General features: G+C 40.5%; 1 protein-coding gene across 1 annotated transcript in view; it reads left to right on the forward strand.

The window, feature by feature from the left end:
• Window positions 1-19,880, forward strand: part of astn1 (astrotactin 1) — a 336,997-nt gene that overhangs the window by 159,468 nt on the left and 157,649 nt on the right. Inside the window, exons 14-15 of the mRNA XM_041055289.1 lie at window positions 3,984-4,178; window positions 12,632-12,759. Coding sequence (XP_040911223.1) covers window positions 3,984-4,178; window positions 12,632-12,759 — 323 coding nt within the window. The remainder of the gene's footprint in view (window positions 1-3,983; window positions 4,179-12,631; window positions 12,760-19,880) is intronic.

Below are 19,880 nucleotides of genomic sequence, written 5' to 3' on the forward strand. Positions count from 1 at the left end.
GAGTGGTTGGAGCTGACAGAAATGCTACAGTATTGCTATAAGGCACATCTTCATTTAATTTACTCATAGTAACAGTGAGACAACTATTTCAACATGAGGTCCAACTGGAAATTAGGATTACAGCGATAACTTGCATCCAGCATCCCATGGAGGAACAAAAAGAAAACCCTCATACCTGCGTACCCCGGGACTTTAGCGACCCTGCAAAAAACAATGCTTTTTGTCTTTTTTGACAAACGAACAGAGGAATGCAGCAGTTTGTGAAATACCAGGGAGTTAAACACTTATTGGAAACAAATGAATGAATTTGACAGTGTGTAATAATGCCAGGTCGCTCACAACCCAGGGTATGTATTTAAGGTTTGATGTCAAATCTTACCAGCATCTGGTGCTAGATGTGTGATGAAGTCGCTTCCTGCTCTCATCCACAAGTGTGAATCAGTATAGAGTGAATTCTGAATTTCCCTTGGGGATGAATAAAGTATCTATCTATCTAGAGGTCCATATACCATGGAAGCAGATTTTCTCTTTACTCGTTAAAGTCCAAGCCAAAACTGGGCCTATTGAAGCTAAATAAACAGTGTCAGTGTCACAGTGTTGTTTAAGACAAAGCAAACAGACTGTTAGTGAGAAAGCACCCTAAGGTGAGTTGGTAGAGTTGGGAGAAATTCAGCACTGGTTGGTGGTGTTGGTTGTAAGTGGCATATATATGTTAGAAGCGAGTGTTTGTGGGTGGCTGTATTTCTTTATACCAGGTATCTCCTTCATGGAGGATAATTGACAGTGAGTCACTCACTCTGCAGTGTGGGCAACAAACTTGAAGATGTGGAGAAGAACGAGATCATGATGTTGTCAGACCAGGATTGGTTGTAAAACCCTCTACACCTGCCAGAGTCTGATAGTTGACCAGGTTTAAAGCAATTTGAGTAGAATGTAGCTTCAACTATGATGACAGATAAATAACAAGTGTAAACTAAATTGAAAAAAGTAAATTATCTTATATATTTTATTTGTACCTTTTTCATAGTCTTTGCATAGTAGGTAGAAAATCCTGAGGGCAACTCTGAATACTTGGAATGTTTTGGACAGAAGTTTTAAAAATAGTATTGGCTGAAAGTTTCAACTGCTGTCTCTTGAGCATTAATATCAGTAAGAAATTTGCCACTGCACAGGTTATTTTTACTGTTAGTGTTGGTTATGTGCATGGCACTGTTACAGTGGTCACACTATGTTTTTTTTTTTTTTTTTTTTTTTAACTCTAGACAGTGCATTTCACCTACTTCAAGTTCACTCTTCAGGTTCAAAACTTAAAAATGTCATTGTTTAGTTGGGATGACGTTATTACTGTGGTGTCACAGACAAACACAATCAGCAATCTTATCCTCTGATGGAGGATATTTTGTTTCTTATGGAGAGGGAGCACTTCATGGACTTTTGGAGCAGCCAATAAAACATACAGTATTAGCTACATCCTCTGGTCTCCTCTGGACACATTTCTCAGTCAGAGACAGTCACAGATATTTGGACCCCACTGTACATATACATACTGTATATACTGTACATCATTATGAAAGATGCGATGCCACTGCAGTAATACTTTCACATCACAGCAGGCATTTTGACATGTCATAGCAAGTGTAAGTAATAACATTAATCTTGGATGCGTCCAAAATGGAACACATTTAAGTTAAATTTACCTCAATGTTAACACCTGTGCTTTTTCTGCCATGATGAGTCAAATGTCTGCTGTGAAAAAAGTCTGTCCGAGGCCCCTAAAACTGACGCACAGTGGCTCATATGAAAAGGATTGTTGCTGTAAGATTACATTAGGTTATGGTTAGAATAGGTACATGGAGACCTGATCCTCCTCCATAATCTAAAGCTAATACACAACCATGGCTCAGCCCCACTGGTGTTTTCACTTGTGTGGCCTGATTGGAGCTCTTCTCAGGACAGTGTAGGCCTGTACAGGTTGACTCACATCTTCCTGTTCATTCCTGTTATCACAAAAATCTGATGCACTCACATAAATTCCATCATAGTGCCACCTCAGTTCAAGCTTGGCAGAGGTCTAATCAGCCTGAATAACTGAAAATACCTGCATAATCTAAAGGTGAGCCAAAGGTAAGAGCTGTTTATATGTATAGCTGATAACTATCCATACAGAGGAGTTATAACCAGCATGGATGACTATGTTGTGTGTATGTGCAGAAATCTGCCAAGATCCACTTTTACAAGAAGCTCAAAAACTAAAATTATCTTTGATGATCTCCACTGTGAACACCACCAAAAACATCAGACGCTGTAAACAGTTTCCTAATTGAATTCAACAAGCAGTTGTTTCTCGCTGTCATCTTTACATTGAACATCATGTTGCAGGTGCAGTATTTTATGTCGAATTTGCATAAACAGGTGATAGAGACTGCTGTTTAATTTAATTCTCAATTACAGCATTTTGTTGTTGTCACTTTCCATAGTGCAGATGTGGCTAACCCTCCACTCTTCCCACTGGAGACTGGCATTAGCCTTGCGACATTTGGCATCCAGGAGAGAGCTTCTCTCAGTGTAAATCCCTGACAGATTATCTTTTTCGCTCTTTAACCCCCCAGTCTCCCATTTTTCTCTCTTTGCTTCATCTGCCTTTGGTTCATTTCACTGACTATATTATACACCAAGATGTCAAAACATCATCAATATGAAAGAGTCTTGAGAGGACTGTCAGTGTTTAGATTCTGACTCCTTTTTCTGTGGATTTCGTGCCAGTTGAGTAGAACTGATTTAGCTGAATGTTGAACTGTGATGTCTGAGTGTTGCACATTTTGAACCCAGCATAAATGTAGTACAACATCTTGGAATAACATTTATGAAAAGCTATAAATCAATATTCCTATCACTCTGCTTATAAACATGATTATATTATCCTTAGTGTTGGGACTGAATTATAAAAGGAAAAGAGCTATATTGCCTATTCAAATTGCAATTATTATACCTGTATTTGTGGTTTACATGTTATTGAATAAGTTTGAACCGAGCATTATCACAAATGTATCTTTTTTTTTCTACATGCCTAGGATCAAATAGAATAATGCAGCTGTTTGTTGTTTATACCCTGCAGGGTTCTTTTTATGATTATTATTATTATGTTTTTACTTGTCAGTCAGAGAAACATCAGCTTACACATAAACATACCATCATTTTCTAAAGGAGAAAAATGTCCATGTCTTGGGCCTACCCAATGCCTTGTAGAAAGTATGGTACACACAACCAAGGGAAATATAATTCTACTTTTAATACAGTCTGCCTGGCTGAATAGGATTGTTGCCACTTGTGTTGTGCTAGGCTAACACCATTGTTGTACTGTTCTTCCTCTCTTCCTAGTGTCACTGTCACTGACAGTCTTTTGCATTAGCATAAGCATGTAATCTAGCACTAACCAACTAACTAAATAAATAAATAAATAATTGAAATTATAAGAATTCTTAGTTTTCAGCATTACAGTAACACACAGGGATACAGTCAGTTTCATACAATGTTCGTGCACTCTCATTGCAATCGACCAGTTGGAGCAGGAGCCAAGATCAAATAAAATTTGGCTGTGCACATCAGAGACAGCATCTTATTGATCCTTTAATCTGTATTGTGATCCTCCATAATCGTTTTTAACTCGCTAAGAGAGAGCAGCTCCCTGTCATATGTCTGATTATTAAAATGACAGTTTAACAGTTTTAAAATTGGCAGTGCAACCAGCATCTTCTCTTTAAAAAAAATAAATAAATAAATAAACATAATTAATTTAAACCTGAAAATGCTCTCGTTGTGTTGTTTTGCGAGAGCAAAGGAAGAAAAACAAGCAATTTAACACACATTACTAATTAAGGATCAGTAAGTAATATAATAAACTTATATCACAGTTCTCAGGAAGGAAGAATGGAAGGAAGGAAACACACAAATCAATTAATTGACTCAAACTTGTATCGCTCCAGGTGCATCGAGGACTACAAGCGTGGTCCAGATGGGAGGTCGTGCCTGCCGCTGTCTGAGGTCTGCACTGAGGGAGTCGACTGTGGGGAAGCAGTGGACATCCCCGCTAACCAGACTGTGTTCGGAGACCTTTTCTACGGATACAACAACCACAGCAAAGAGAGCACCTCCGGACAGATCCTCAAGGCCACATTCAGGTAAACACAAGCTGCTTGTTAAGTGGTGTATGTGGGATATTGCTCAGTCATTTATGTCTCAGCAGGGGAACAGTTTGGCAGAGTTACAGGTGTAAGTACAGAGCGTGTTAAGATCTGATCTCAATGCAGGCATATTGTATCTGACATAGACAACACTTACTAAAACCAGGTGTAAATGATAAAGGCTTATTGAGATACATGTCACATGTAAATGGGGTCAAAGACTTGGCACAAATTTAAATTTCTGGTGCAAAATCAGTTCATTCCAAATGGCTGCACTCCGCTCTGGTAAACTTTAACACATGCCAATTCATGCTGTTGACCAATAACAAAAGTTGTCTTGATGGTGCTGACCTTGGAAGCCTAGTTAGGGGAACCTTTCATTGCTGTGTGGCATCACTCACTTTTACTGAACCTCCTCTGTCTGAGCAAAAAGATGTTCCACAAAAGAGCGATGACTCGCAGACCACCATGAGACAGATCTGTCTGTCAAATAAACTGTGAACTTATTGTTCAGTTACTGAATAAGCTAAGCTAATGAGCTAAGCCAACAAGCCCGTTTGCTTTCAGAGCTTTAACTTTTTATTGAATGCAATACTGTGCATATGGAAGTTGCGACAGTAGAGAGGTGCCCTGATATTGTGTTATTGAGCTATTGTGACAGAGCTAAGAGTTACACTCTTATAACTATGTCACGGCACTTTCAGCGCCTACCTATTTTGCATGGACAAGTAAATTTCACTTTGTGGTGTGACAGCTGAATTATCTTTGAATTTCCTTCATATCAGGGTTAAATGCTAGGATTTTTAGATCCCACTAATGTGTTCTAATTCTCACCAAATTCTACTCCTTTTTCCTGGGAATCATGCACTGGGCTTCAGAAATCTGTCAATGAAAATGGAAGTGAGGAATACAAATCACATATTTACTTTGTAGAATATAGTAGCACTTTCTATATTACAAAGATACAAGGATAAGCAAATTATATGTTGCTTATTTATCTTATATTTATTGAAAAGCCAGCACACAAGCAATAAAGTGATTCAGACAAATTAAATTTCTTCCATGGGGATGCTTGTTTTCTCAATGCACACTGCATTGTAACCAAATCCCCCACAGAATAATACTATTGTTGCTGTTGTTGATAGTGGTGTTAGTTTCTCAGGTTTTATACATCATAACCTTTCAGATTCTTTCAGGTTGGTATTTGGTTTAAATCACACAATGGCAAAATGTAAACAGTTGTAGTGCGTCCATAATCATGAGGCAGATGTGTCTTCACAGGTTATAAAAGCATATCAGATTGAATCAAGATATTTGAAGGTTATTTCATGATGGCGCAAGGATTTTATGGTAGATCTTTTTTTTATGTCAATTTCCCCCCAATAAAAAGATAATAGTGATAGTAAAGTGTGTCACTGACAGGGATTGTCCTCTATAAAACACAAGACACAAGTCTCCTAATCTCAGGCAAATATGCTGAGCAGAAGGGAAAAAAAAACCCAGCCACCACATATATATTAAGCCACACAGGTTCAAAGAAAGATGCTGTGTCCCTGTCATAATTTGTAGAGGGTTTGATGTGGATAGTAGACTGCTTTGAAGGTGGTTAATTATCACTGTCCACATGCTGCAATCATTTCCACTGAACTCAGGAAGCCAGAAGGTCAGCAAAGTCATCTGCGGCCCAGGAATTTAATTTGGGCCGTGCATGGATTCCGCTGCCCGGAGGCAACTCACCCACTTAGGGATCCACCACTGGAGTTGTAGAAAGGGAGGAACGGGTGAAGCAGGAAAGTTAACATCATCAAGAATCTAAATCTCAAATGCTCTGATCTCATTTGCAAATGCTTGTGAATGGAGAGCAGAGTCTGAGGCGGATTTTGAAGAGCCCCAAATCCTTCCTGTGCAGACGAGGTGGTGGGAGGCAGACTCTTTTGGGAGGCATGGTTAATGCAAGGCCTAATTATAAGAGATGGCAGCAAATGAATTAAAACTGACCAGGAGCCCATGTGCTGAAATTAAACCTAATTGGACCAGATGAACATTTGAATGTAAAATGAACAAAAGTTTCGGGAAAAGAGCATCGGAATTGAGCACTGGAGATCCGTTAGGGGTTTGAAGTCAGTGGAGCGCTTGGTTTAGATCAGGAGAGTTCGCTTCATAGGAAAGACAACCGATGGTAATGTGTGTCTGATGTAATGTGGTTAATCTGTTCCTAAGGAAACTGAATGTCAAATTTAATGTTGCAGAGTAAGAGTGGCAGCTCTTCTGGTCAGTTTCAAATGGTTGTTCAGACAGCTGAATGAAAAATGAGGCTGCTGTAGCAGCGCTGTATTTTAAAGATGTATCAGATGTTGCATGTTAAGTGGAGTTACTGTCAAAGGGTCACTCCATCATTTGTAGATGTCTATTTACTCATTACCGGTAAGATCAGCTGATCCTCTGGAAACAATTACATAATATTTTCTGTGGATCTGGAGTTTGTTTTTTTTTTAAGACATGAGGAAAATCATTTGAGTGACATCTATCTTTTCTTAATTGGTATTGAGTCATTTTTTAAGTAACTATGAGACATCTTATCTGGTGGTAAATAGAACAAATTATCTTTGTGGTCATGTTGTGTTTCACTGTAGGTATTTGATTGACTTACCAGCAAGAGTCAGTTCAAACAGAGTCTCTAGCTGAGGGGCTCCCTGAGCCCTTGGGCCCCTGGCCCCTGTGTGATTTGAGTAATCTGTCCGTGCATCAGCTAAATTGTTTCATTTGGGATATCTCATCACTCTGCTGGACTTGTTGGACAGCAAAACACTTGCAGTCACTGATTAGTGTTGCATATTGATTTCCTTTTCCTCACAAATGATCTTTGGCGAGTGCACATACCAGCTTGCAGTGAACACATTAACCAAATGGCAGCCAAGTTACCAACACAATTAATGTCAAGTAGCTACAGCTCATATAATCTGATGTCGGTAATGTTTGTCAGTTTGATCAGTAAAAGTGATGGTCAGCGCTGACTCAAAGTAAGAAGCCTGCTGACATTACCTGAATGTTGCTAATAAAAAGAGTTAGTGCCAGAGACAGAACTCAGCTCTAATTATGGGGAAATGTAGGATCCAGTGTTTTTGGAGCTTGACCCATACTACAGTCTGGTCTGTCTATCTGGGCTTCTGTTATGTTGACTATGACCATTTTATTAAACCTTCACTCTTGCAAGGCCCATTAAATAACATGCTGGAGTAATGTTCAAATGGAAACAGCAGGGGAGGGAATCAGGTGTTCTGTCCCTTATTCAAATACAATGTCATAGACCAGATTAGCTCAAATGTACGTCTTTAGAGAGTCTTTGTAATGTTGTCCCAAACACTGGACTGAGTCTCTGAATCTGAATCTCACTCCCTCCTCTTCCACTAGACAGTAACTCTGAAGACCAGTGAGCACTAATGTAAGACTGTGTTGAATTACCTCAAGTCAGAGAAACCTTTCAAAGTTCAGAAAATTCCCTTATTTCTCACAGCCACTTGAAGCTGCCATTGACTTAGTCAGTGGTGACTAAAATATGCAAGTGAAACAGCACTGTGGCCTGTGTCCTTGTTAGATGTTCTCTTTGCCCTTGAGAGAAAGCAAGCAAAAGAAACAGAGACAGAGGGAGGGATAGTAAGGAAACCTTTATGTGGTGATCACTGGCACTCCTTCAAAAGCTTCTACCCCACAGCTCTGGAGTGGCTCAAAGCATCTGTCTCCATCGTTCTGTGGAAAAAAAAAAGAAGTCAAATTTTAATATTGTTTAATCATCAGTGGAGGTTTGTTTCTTCTCGAGCATTATGCATTATGCATTGCATTATTTTTTTTCTTTTTGAATTTTGTTTCCCTCAATAGCACCATTAACTAGTCTGTTTTTGTCATTTATTCTTTACTTCTTTTCATCATGGTACCTACACAAAATCCTCCCACTCGTCCACAGAAAACCAAAAAGTTGTAAACCATCCTTTCAGGGCAGAGTTTCGACTGCTAATGTGTTCTTTATCTGAGGGAAAAAAAAAGGCCTGTGTGTGTGGTGGGAAATGGATCTGCTCTGTGGCCCCTGTAAGGTTTTCCTGTTTGGACTGGAACAAAGAGGTGAAATAAAAGGAAAGCAGCAAGTGGTGTGAGCAGGTGCCCAGTGGCATAATGTTCGCACACACACACACACATAGAAAAATTGCCAGGGCTCTCAGGTATGCACACAAATGCATGCTCTCACACATTTAAGCATACACACATGGCCGCAGTAGGTGTGCGGATTCCCCGTCTACTGGACAGCCAAGCCCTTTTAGCCTCATCTCCGGAGAGCACCATCACACACACAGAGCTGGTTTGATTCTCTCCACCCAGCATGCCTCCCTCACGGCTCGTCTTTCAAGCTCACCAGCCCTGAAATGCTGCTCATGTTTTTCAGAAAGGAAACACACACACCCCTCCCTCCCTATGCAGGAAGCTTCCCCTCCTATTTCACAGGCAGACTTTTTATTATCATTTCAAAAACACAGGCTTTATTTATTTGATTTCCTCCCAGGTAGGATCCAGTTGTATTGTTGTCACTGGCAGCAGGCTGGCTTTGTCACAGAGCAACACGAGATACGTGTCACCATGGCACAGGAAGGAGGTCACGGTGACATCTTGGGAGCACGGGGCTTGATATGATCTGGGTTCATATTACAGAGCGCATTGACAGGGGTCTCTATCTTGCTGTCTCTGTGAGAGCCAGTGGACTCCAGTAATGAGATGTTAAAAAGCTAACCTCCTCTCATTACTCCTAACACTCTCCTCCCTCCCCTCTCCATTCCTCTTTCACACGACAAGCTCAGAGCAGGTTTTAATGAATATTTTAATGCCCTTTGTTCTCATTCTGGTGGCTGCTTGGGATCAATAATTAAGACCACGCTCCCACCTGACAACTCCCCTCTACCCAAACTGCTTTGTGTAGGCGTTTCTCCCCCTTCCCTTCATTTTCTGGCTCACCTCAGTCTACTGTACCACATCTTCAAAAGTCCCCCCTCTAGAGGTATACCTTGATTGACTCTGTTAATTAAAATAGGAAGTGTGTTTGAGGCAAACTGATGGAGAGTGGAAAAAGGTGAATGGTGGCCCCCATTGGTTTTCATTGAAAGCTGCAAGTTTATTCAGTCACATAGTCAGGAGGGATAGAGCGGGAAGAAAACAAGGGGGGGAAAAAGTCAAAGGGTTGTTGTTGTTAATCAAAAGTGTCCTTTTGTCGTTTTGTCACATTTCAATAGTTCACCACCAACTCCTGCTCGAGAAAAGGTTTTAGTTTAGCTTTAGTAAGTTTTGGCAGGTTCTCAAATTTAAAGAGATTTCATTCCGAGAAAATTAATTATGACACCCTGACTCTGCCAGATGGCTGTTCAATGCTACACGTCATCATCTAACAAAATTAACAATGAAAATTGTCAGGCGGGAATGTGGCGACAGGAACTCACCCCACGTTCCACTTAACGTGCATCTAAAGAAAAAAATGGCTGTCTTCAGCAAAGACAACACAGATTCACTCATTACATTCTCAATTTGTGTGCTTTGTTAAACTGTCAGCTGAAAACATGCATAATTGCTTTCAGCAGAAACTGACAGATGTTTGACTCCAATGTCAATAAAATCCCAGACAACCTTGTTTTTCATCGTGTTGGGCTGGAAATGCAGCAACAGACAGGAAACTATGTTGATGATACATATGTACGAGCAGTCGCACTGTAAATCCCACTTTGTTCTCGCATTATTCGACGTCACTGTTCCAGTCCAGAGGCTCAACGTGCATGAAGGAAGTGTTACCCCGATTTAATGCTTTACCACACAGCCGCATCCGCAGATGGGCTTTGTTCACCAGCAGCTAACGTTACGTTGTTTTTATGAGCCTGATATGCTTCTCATTACGTTAACTCCCCTGGCCACGCCATGACCATGCAGATAAAATGACATTTGTATCCTAGTCTTTGACGCAGCCGCTCCACTGCTGCCTCTACTCCAGTCAGTTCCTTTTGTTGTTTTCAGGCTGTGACTTTCCCAAAGGCGACATTTTGCAATTTGTAAATATTTGTGTTCCCCCCCCCTTTTTTTTTTCTCCCCACAGCTCAGGCCCAGAGCACCACAAACGATATCCTGTGCATGATGTATATTAACAGGAAAACTGTGTGAACCGTGAAGACCTTTTCATGTTTTTTCAACGGCCACTGCCGTGCATATTTATTTTTTAAAAAGTGCAAGGTTTTCATTCATCACAGATTTTTCATAAAAAATAAACACGTCTTAAATGGAACTGCAACTGAAAAAATAACTATCATTTAGTCTAAGTGATGTGCTTTAGATCTTATTTGCTTAATTTAATATCGGGTGTCAGATATGATTACTGGAGGGAAATACACCCAGCGTACAGGAAGTGGTCATTTGAAAACTGAGAGCAAAATAAATTGCTGCAGATGAGTCATTCATCCAGAGATGTCGAGACTCTGACAGTAATTTTTTTTCTTCTCATGCCACATTGATATTATTTAGTGTTTTTCAGATCAGCTGTTGTATGTTGGTAAACCCTATATACTATATAGTATATAGTAAAGGAATTTCATTGTATATAGTATATAGATTATATACCTTTTATATTCTATAGCTTTATTTAGATAATTTAGTTTAACTTTTGGCTTGTTCATGATTTGCCTGATCAATTAATGAAAATGTCTCAAAATGGCGAGGGGTTCCCTTCAGGAGAAACTGAAGATATATTCTCATCAGCTTTGGACTCAAAACACCTGAGTGACTTAAGTTACTGATTTATTGAAGTCATTCTGTTGTGGAACCTTGTGAACGTAACTGGCATTGAGACAGAGAATGATGGAGTGGACAAAATGAACGAGTTCAACCAAGAGTCACAGGCAACAGGAGACAAATGAGGACATCAGCTCTCAGACTGACGATGAGTCACATTGCAGCAGAACAATCAACATAATGAAAAACGACGTGCTTAATGTGAGACTTTGTCTCTTCAATACACTACACATTCCTGCATAATTGTTACTCTGTATTGATTTTTCCCTCAATGATCACCCAGAAAGTATGACTCCACAATGTGCCACTTATGAGAAGAGTGATTTATCCATCTTTGATCTGCTCTGTATTCTGACTCCTTCACCTTTGTTTATTGCTGCAGCTTTTAATAAAGGCTGTCATTCCAAAATGATTCATTTTGGAGCACACGTTATGTCAGAGTCATAAATAACACAAAATGTGACAGGCGGCTATATCAGCATCAACAAACAATGTCACCTACATCAACAAATGTTTTTTTGTTTTTTAAAAGGGTACAATGTTTAAAAAAATGTTGTCCGTTGGTGCAAAGTTCCCACTTCATGGGATTTCTAGACCATCATGGGATTTTCGGAGGCTGAAATTCTGACTTGGATTTATTTAGATCCCTGGTGATGTTACATGTTTTTACAAGGTTTTCCAAATGGTCTCAGAACAAGAATGTTCTGCAATGTACAGCAAAATTTTGCACCTTTGTTTTTGGCTTTTGTGGAGTGGAAACCAGAGACAAACACAAACCTCTCTGTAGATTCATGACTAAAACGCTGTGTAGATGCAAAGAGAGAAATATGTGTTTGCTCTCTTTGTGTTAGATGTCTGTTTTAAAAATGTGGAAACCTCAAACTGAATGCACACACACAAACCTGATTTCCTCTCACACAGTTTGCTGTGGATGTCATCACCCTCTTAATCAGCTGTTTTCACCTGTCATTGAAAAGATAAAGATAAAAAATAGAAGCATAATTTCACTGATTGTCTGTCACAGCACTGACGTTCTCCGACAAGGCCGCAGCCATTTTCCTTACAAACTATTCATAGCATTGACAGTGTCAATTATTCATCACATGCACCTGTGAACCATCGGTGATGATGACATCCTGCATGTCATTGTATCAAACTTAGGGTGCTCAGATTTAGTCAGAGCACTTAAAGCGCTCTGTTGTAATGGAACAGGTAAACACAACAACGGGCATACACAACATAAACACAAGGAACCTCAGAATAAAGCCAGAATAGTACTTCTCATGTCTCATTTTTGACACATGCTTGAAGTTGCTGAAACAGTTTATGCCAGAATTTTGGACATCTGGCCTGAGCTTTCAACAAGAATAGCCTGAATTAATTATGGAAAAGGTATGAATTGTTAAATTAGACCTGCGTTGTTAGTCCCAGTACAGTGGTTGTTCAAATTTGTCACATTGTCCATAGGACAGAATTTTGGGCAAAATACCTGCGATTGTGTTTTGTGTGACTATTTGTCATTAATGTACTTTGTTTACATCAATACCAAAAGAAAGAGCCCCACCCCCCCACCCCATGTTAGTCGATTGTGTACTCGTTTCTTTAAACAGGTCCTCCTATCATGTCTCTCTTCACATCAGGCAGAAGAACTTTGCCCGCGGCATCGAGCAGCAGCTCCCAGATGGCATGGTGGTAGCATCCGTGCCAACAGAGGTGCAGTGCCACGAGGAGCTGTCGGACCCTGTGCCCGACCCAGAATACCTCACAGGTATGAAACCATATTTCATAGTTCAGTCAGGTAGCTCACACGTGTCCACTAGTACTTCATCACTGGCCTGTGGGAAATCCTCATTACTCAAAAAAAAAAGGTTAACAATTAGTGAGACCTGACCCAGAACCCAGTCTGAGCCATTTCCAAACTATATTCTGTCCAAGTGGCTTCTGGGAGGGTCTTGTTGCAGCATGTCTCATATCTGTGTGTTCATATATCTAATACCCGAGCTGATCCAAGTGGAAGCTCTGATCACATGGTGTGTTATAATCATCAAAATATCTTTTAGGAGCCTAGGTGTTTTTACAACTAATTTGCAACAGAAAAGGAAGGGAAGGAGCAAAACACCACCCAGATCACATTTTTAATCAATCTAAACAGGAAGTGTTAAAGGGTCCAATTTATAACCACTGTCTCGTTTCCCAAAATTTGGCTTGAAGGTTGTACGTGGCACTTCCCATGGAAACGGTGGGATTCATAAAGTGAAACTGGTCAGGAGACTGTGGACACCTGTGCAGAAACTCTGACCCAGGCATACTCAGGAAACTGGCAACACGGGTGGTGAAGTAGTGAACTGAAGCCAGATTTTATAATGATCCTTGTCAAAGGTTTAATGCCACTTTATATCAAGTCAATAATCATGTATCCACAGTGTGATAAACATTCAGGCCTTCACACTAATGATTCCATGAGCACCTCTCTATTTCAAAAGTTACAGACCAGAGAAAATCTTTACCGTTCACATCTGCAATTCAGTACAGAACTATTATTAACTATTAAGCACTGGCTTCATCACCACATTCCTCATTTTCATTAATTCATTCATTCATTTTGTTTGTTTTGTATAAAATCGCCTCAGTGAACACATGACTGTGTTGTCGGGGGGGACTGTACAGACTTCACAGACTGTGCTGTATACACCACAGGTCGGCCACACACTCCACCTTCTCCGTCACCTCTCCACCACCTACACTCATCAACTGTGAAAACAAAACACCTGTGTGCTGGATTTAAATGTGGTTTTTACTTTTTTTTTGGTTTGTTTAGATCTTGTGTGGTCTTATTAGTGTATATAGACGCATAACAAATGCCGAAGGTGAGTTTCAGTGTCCCTGTGCCTCTGCCAGCGGGTCCATACTCTGACAGTGTGCAGCAAAGCATTTAAGGCATCCACCTCCAGGTCCGACCTCTTTTGTGTGACTCCTGAAATTGTCGTAGTTTGTTGCATCAGCTGCTGCTGCTGCCATTACATAACAACCGGTATATCAATATTCATGAGGGATTTGCATTGACCATTCATGCTTTCATTGTGAGAGCATTTTGGGTGAAATATGAGACTCCCACATTCTTTTTAGCCAATCACAGCACTTGGTTAGGGTGCGTGGTCTTGGTTTAATTCTGAAAACAGGGACTTGAAGCCCAAGACAGGCCATATTTACTTAATCAATAAAACCGCAGTCAAACCGTAACCTCTGCCAAAGTGCTTTTGTTGTATAAAGGAGTGGGTTTTAGCGCCGCTGCCTGAATTCATTAGTCGGTTTCCTCAGAAACCATCTCGTTCTTGTCTTGATTACCAGTGCAGCTCGTGACAGCGGCGTTTGAACAGAATGCAGCCTTTCAGTGTTAAACAGCTGCCATTAACACACACACACAGGGAGGAAGGAAAAATCCTCAGCCTGCTGTATATCAAGAGATTCTGAAAAGCCACATATTTGGATCATGTATCATTATCTACTGACCTATCTACTGACTCCTTGTTTTTTTTTTTTTTGCTTACTTTCACTGTTTCATTCTCTACATAGTACTAGAAATCCTGGTTATGTGTGTGTGATTGACTTGCTGAGTAGGACTGAGATCAGTCTGACAGAACAGTTGTCTGTAAAGAATCACTGTTTTGACAGAAGCAGAAAATAATCTTTTTCTGATGATTTCTCAGTGCTGCCATTTAAGTTGAAGAACACGCAGGAATTTTATAAAGAGCAGACATCTGTAATGGGGAGGGTAGCCTCCAGCTCTGCCAGCATAGGTAATAACCCTTTTCTTCATGTTCAGAGTGCAGTAGAGGGTACTATAATAGAGTGTGTAAACTTAATAATTATGCTTCAGCATATTTCCTGGAAATGCATCATTCAGGCAGCCTGCTGGCTAAGCTTATTCCAGACACCTGTGTAACTGCCTCTGAATTGCCTTACAGTAGAAAGCAGCAGATTGCAGGACGGTTTTATCGCTTGTTGTTGATACAACAGCAGAGATACAAGGCCAGTCAGGGCAGCAATTCAAAACGACATCATCTGAGGTTACGTCAAAGGTGATGGACAATCAAATGACAATGGAGCAGCAGTGGCTTCAACTGCCGTTTATTGGGAACTTCAGAGGATATTAAAGCTGCCTAATCTAAATGGATCTTCTGCTGTCACATCCCTGAGCTCCTGCCACCCCCCCATCCCTTGCCCCTCTCCCCACACTTCTGCCTGCACAGCTCAAACCTTTTTATCCCTACATCGCCCCTGGGCTCGCAGTGCACACGGCCCAGAACAGAGACCAACGTGGCAACACTTCTCCTCTCGTGGCTCTGTGTTGGGCCTTTGCTGCTGCAGCCGTGGGCTTTATTCAAAAGTAATATCATGAAATGAGATATCATTTCAAAGCATCCAGCTGGGTGCCACAGAAGCACACAATGTGCTCTGGGGCACAGTGGTCCAGTTTTTCACACTGTTCCCAACCGATGCTAGAAGTGAAGCGAAGCCTGATGCTAGGAGTTGCATGGAAAGCACAATGTAGTGATCCAAAGAAAGGGACTGTGTGATTCTCCATCAAATAGAGAACTGGAGTCCTGACGTCACATCTGGTCTAGCACTGCTTCTGTTCTTAAAACCTGAGACATGTCTGTGGACTTGTTTATTGTCCATAGATAAATGACTACTACAGCACCTGCTATTAGAACTTGATACCTTTGTGCTTTTATGTTAATTAAATTGTAGTGTTATTTGTGAAAAGGCATCATTGAAGCAGCATGGTGCTTTCTGTAAAAATCTGAACTCCAGGTCCACTTACTAAGTTTTTGTGGATCTTTTCAACACGTCATGGTCTTCCTCAGCTGAGAGAGTTTGAATTGTTTTATAAAACTTCTGTTTGCAAAGTAAAGACTGAACTTTCATGAGCAATTTAAACATCAGTCTGATGACGTCAAGAGCTTGCCGCAAAATAATGACTTCATTCAGTGTGTGTGCAACCCTCCACATACAGTGTCTGAGAAGGGCCTTCTAACACAGTGTTGCGGGGCTGCAGTGTTGGATGGCGTGAGGAAAGAAAGAACTACCTTCCAGCTCTTTTTATATTTGAGATGTGTCTCAATAAACTGACACACTCTTCCACTGTCTTGTCAGAAATGATGCAAGTATCATATAAATGCCTCATGAAAGCTGACAAGCATTCACTCAGTGTCCATAAATGCAGCCCGTGGTGCTTCAGGCATAATAAATGTGTTACATAGTAGAGCTGATATTTTGGCTATATACTTATTTTTATACAAGGGGTAAATAAAATAACAGGATTAGCTCATGATATAATGCAGTCCAGTAGAATAGACCTGGAGTACATACTTCTGTTCCCTCTGTGTTCTGGTACGTGTCCTACAGTCAGTGTTATTGAGTCATTTAATCACTGGTTATTTTTGCCGTTACCTTTGTTTTTTCTGTGTTCTGTCCCATTTTTAAAACATTTCGTTTACCACATTACATAACTTCAGTGTTTGTGGTCGATGCACCAGCTGCTAACGTAGCAACAGCCTGCTCTGTGTGTTCCTGAAACTTGCTTCATGTTGCCTTAAAAACGAACAATTGTTAGATCTGTATTATATCTGACAGTTGTAGATAATGTTTATTCAATTCATATAACCTATATACCTGCATAAGCATAAGCAGAGTGAGGAGGAAGTGATCACTAATCATTCCTCACTAACACAGGATAGCTTTTTATTAATAAACAACAAAAACCATGATTTGTTTGAATAAAGACATACTCTATCTGACTGTAAGCTTCACTAAGCATCATTTATTGCAATGCTGATCTTTTATAATGTACAATCACTGCATTGCCTCAGTAAACTAACTAAAGTGATACTACTGCTGCTGTGTTTTGTCACATCAGTGTCTTAAATTTTAATGTTTTCCATGCATTTTGTAATTCTCTGCATAATATGCCCATTTGGCTGAAACCCTGTGTTTATTCCATCAAATGGAATTTTAATTTAAGCCCTAAAATACATTCTGGGACCTGCTATAAACAATATTTTTCATATAAACAATGGATTAAATAACTATATGTATTTCAAAGAGGTTACAATTTTACCAGACTGTTCAGGTCCCATCAGCATTAGGAAGCATTTTAACTCCTTTAAGCTCTTTGTTTTGGTTGTGTGGATGCTCTGTGAGGTGCATGTGGCAGCTAAAGCAACTCCAACTCAATCAAAATGTTGCTCCATGAGTGCTGGATGCACTTAAGTTGCCATTTCAATTTAAAAGGTGATAATTTGTCAATGTTGTGTTTACAGTTTGTTTCTGCTGCCACCAAGTGGCCAAAAGACAGAATTTAATGTGGGTTGAATGCACTTTCAAAATTATAAGCTGGATGTGTTTATCCAGTCGTGAACTGGAAAACACCAATCCCAAAATAAATAAATAAAAAATGAACAAAAATAAACTCTAATTTAATTGGATGTGGGTAGAGCAGGGGGAGATGGAGTAGCCTGAATGTGAGTCTCTGGGGGCAGTGCTGGGAACCACTGCTTTAGGCTTTTCTTTTTTTGTTCACTTAAAGAAATACTAAAAGTAATATATGAGTTATGCTGTAGGTTTCTTTGCAAGAAGTAGGAATTGCAACAATGACGGCTGGGCAATTAGACATGCAAAATAAACGCCGATCAGCTACAGTGGTTGAAAGGCGATGATGAGTCCAGGGGGACCCACCATGAAAAGACCACGGAAAAATCCTAATGAGATCACTGAATTGATGTAGTGGAGCAAACAGAAATGTTATTACTTGGGGCTTGGATTTCCCTCTATGGCCCTCTCTGTTTGCATACAGAGTACTGTAACAGTAGTCTCTGATTGTCTTGTACTTGTTCAACTTTTCAGTTTTGGAACCTGAAATGGGAAGGAATAAGTTTGGGCCAGAAAGTTTTTCAGTGCCAACAGCTCACCGGCTGGCAACATAAGCACTGAGTCACTGGTACTGCTCAACAATCTTGTCACCCCCTACGTGGATATATTATGGTCATTATGTTCTGCAGGGCAGTAACAATCTTACTTATTGGCCCTTTAAAACAGATGGCCCGTCATACGCTCATTGAATTCATTCTTATAAACATTTGCTACCTCTCAGCTGTATGACAGCGAGGCGTGTGAAGGCAGCTTTGAGATCTTGGCCAAGAAAGTGGTGGCACCATCCTCATGAGGTCACGTGGGGCATCTTCTCACCTTACTGCACCTGTTGTCTTGGCCTCCACATTTCCACTGAGTGCACAAACACAAGCGTCCAACGCAGCGCTCTCCAGTGCCAGCTAACTGGCATACAGCCACTTCCACCCGTCACTTGGCAGGCCATCAGCATTATCGCTGCGCCTGCAGTTAATTGCGAGGCTCAGGTAATTGTCCATGGGGTAGACAGACGTGCAGAGGCGGCGTCGGGCCAGTGGAGCGTCTGTTGAGCTGCGATGAACGCATGCCACCCCTCCGTCCCTTGCTGATTCGGCCAGGTTTGGTTGCTATGGTCAGTGTATTTGTCACAATGTCAGCATTCCTTGTTCCAGCCGACTCTGGCCCTCGCCGGGGTGAAATCATTCATCTTCCTATTCATCTGCAGGCTTGAAAGCCATTCATCATGAGGCCAGAGACCTCCATCAATTATTCCGATGGGAGAAAGAGTGAGGAAAAGGAGGTTTTTGAAAGGCAAATACATCTTGATTTAATTGGAAAGCAAGTATGCTCAAGGCTGCTAAGCAGATTTCCCCCTAGATGGAACTTGGGAGATAACGGAGCAGAAGAGAGAAGATAAATTAAGGAGGAAAAGAAACAATAGAGTGAGAAAGATGGAAAGAAAGACAATGAAATTATAGAGGATGAAAGATAGAGAGAAAAGAGCAAAATGGCTAAAATGGCACCTATCAAGTGAATGACACCTGAATGAATGAATGACATTTTTCTCCAGAGAGAGCAGAGCTGCGATGAGGGAATCCATTGGTGGAGGTCTAAAGGGCAGTGCCACTACCTCTGCTCTCTGCAACACACACCTCATATCTGTGCCTTCCAGTGGGTGTCTGTGTGTGCACTTTGCTGTTATGTTCAGATGGATGTAATGCCAGAGGTGAAATTGTCACCTCTGCCAGTCACCGCGGTTCTGCAGCCTCTCCCCTGTCGTCTGTCGTCAAAGCCATGGATTTATGCTTATAGGTCTGGAGAAATAGCTGACACAAGAGTTTATGTGTTCAGAAGGGAAACTTCAAAAGAGAGAGACACAGCTGGAGAGTGCTGCTGAGGATATTTTTTTTTGAGGTTTACACATTTTGTGAGATTTTTTTTATTTATTTTTTTCTAATGTAAGAAGGGATACAAAGTGTCTGTAGCTTGGTAGAAGTGATACCGAAGCCAGCGCTGAGTTACTGACAAAGGGGGGAGCTTCTTTTGGAACCAGACCAGTTTGGCAATTACTTTGTGGTAATTTGATGAATTGTCTTTTCTTTTTTTTTTTTTGGCAATATACACCACTAAAATAAAGCAAAAACTGAAATGGTAAAAGTCCTGAAGCTGTTTCAGCATAGAGAGGCTCTGTGTCAAAATCTGTTATAATACCTTTAATATTTCAGGTGGTATTATGCTCACATTATGCTGGTATTTTCTGTATTCTCGAATTAGTTTGTGTTACAGTTGTCAAATGATCACAAACTAGGGGATAGAAGTTTGACTTGCATGCAGGAGACCAGAGTTTTTTTTGTAATTAATTGTAATTTGTAATTTGTAATTACAAAAAAGAAAAGAAAAAAACTGTGAACATCAGTCTTTAGACGGGGTTTTTATAAAATGAAAGAGTGAAAGTGAACAGTGCTGTGGCACTTTGTTGCA

The sequence above is a fragment of the Toxotes jaculatrix genome, chromosome 14, assembly GCF_017976425.1.
Source record: "Toxotes jaculatrix isolate fToxJac2 chromosome 14, fToxJac2.pri, whole genome shotgun sequence".
In the NCBI taxonomy this organism is placed as follows: domain Eukaryota; kingdom Metazoa; phylum Chordata; class Actinopteri; family Toxotidae; genus Toxotes; species Toxotes jaculatrix.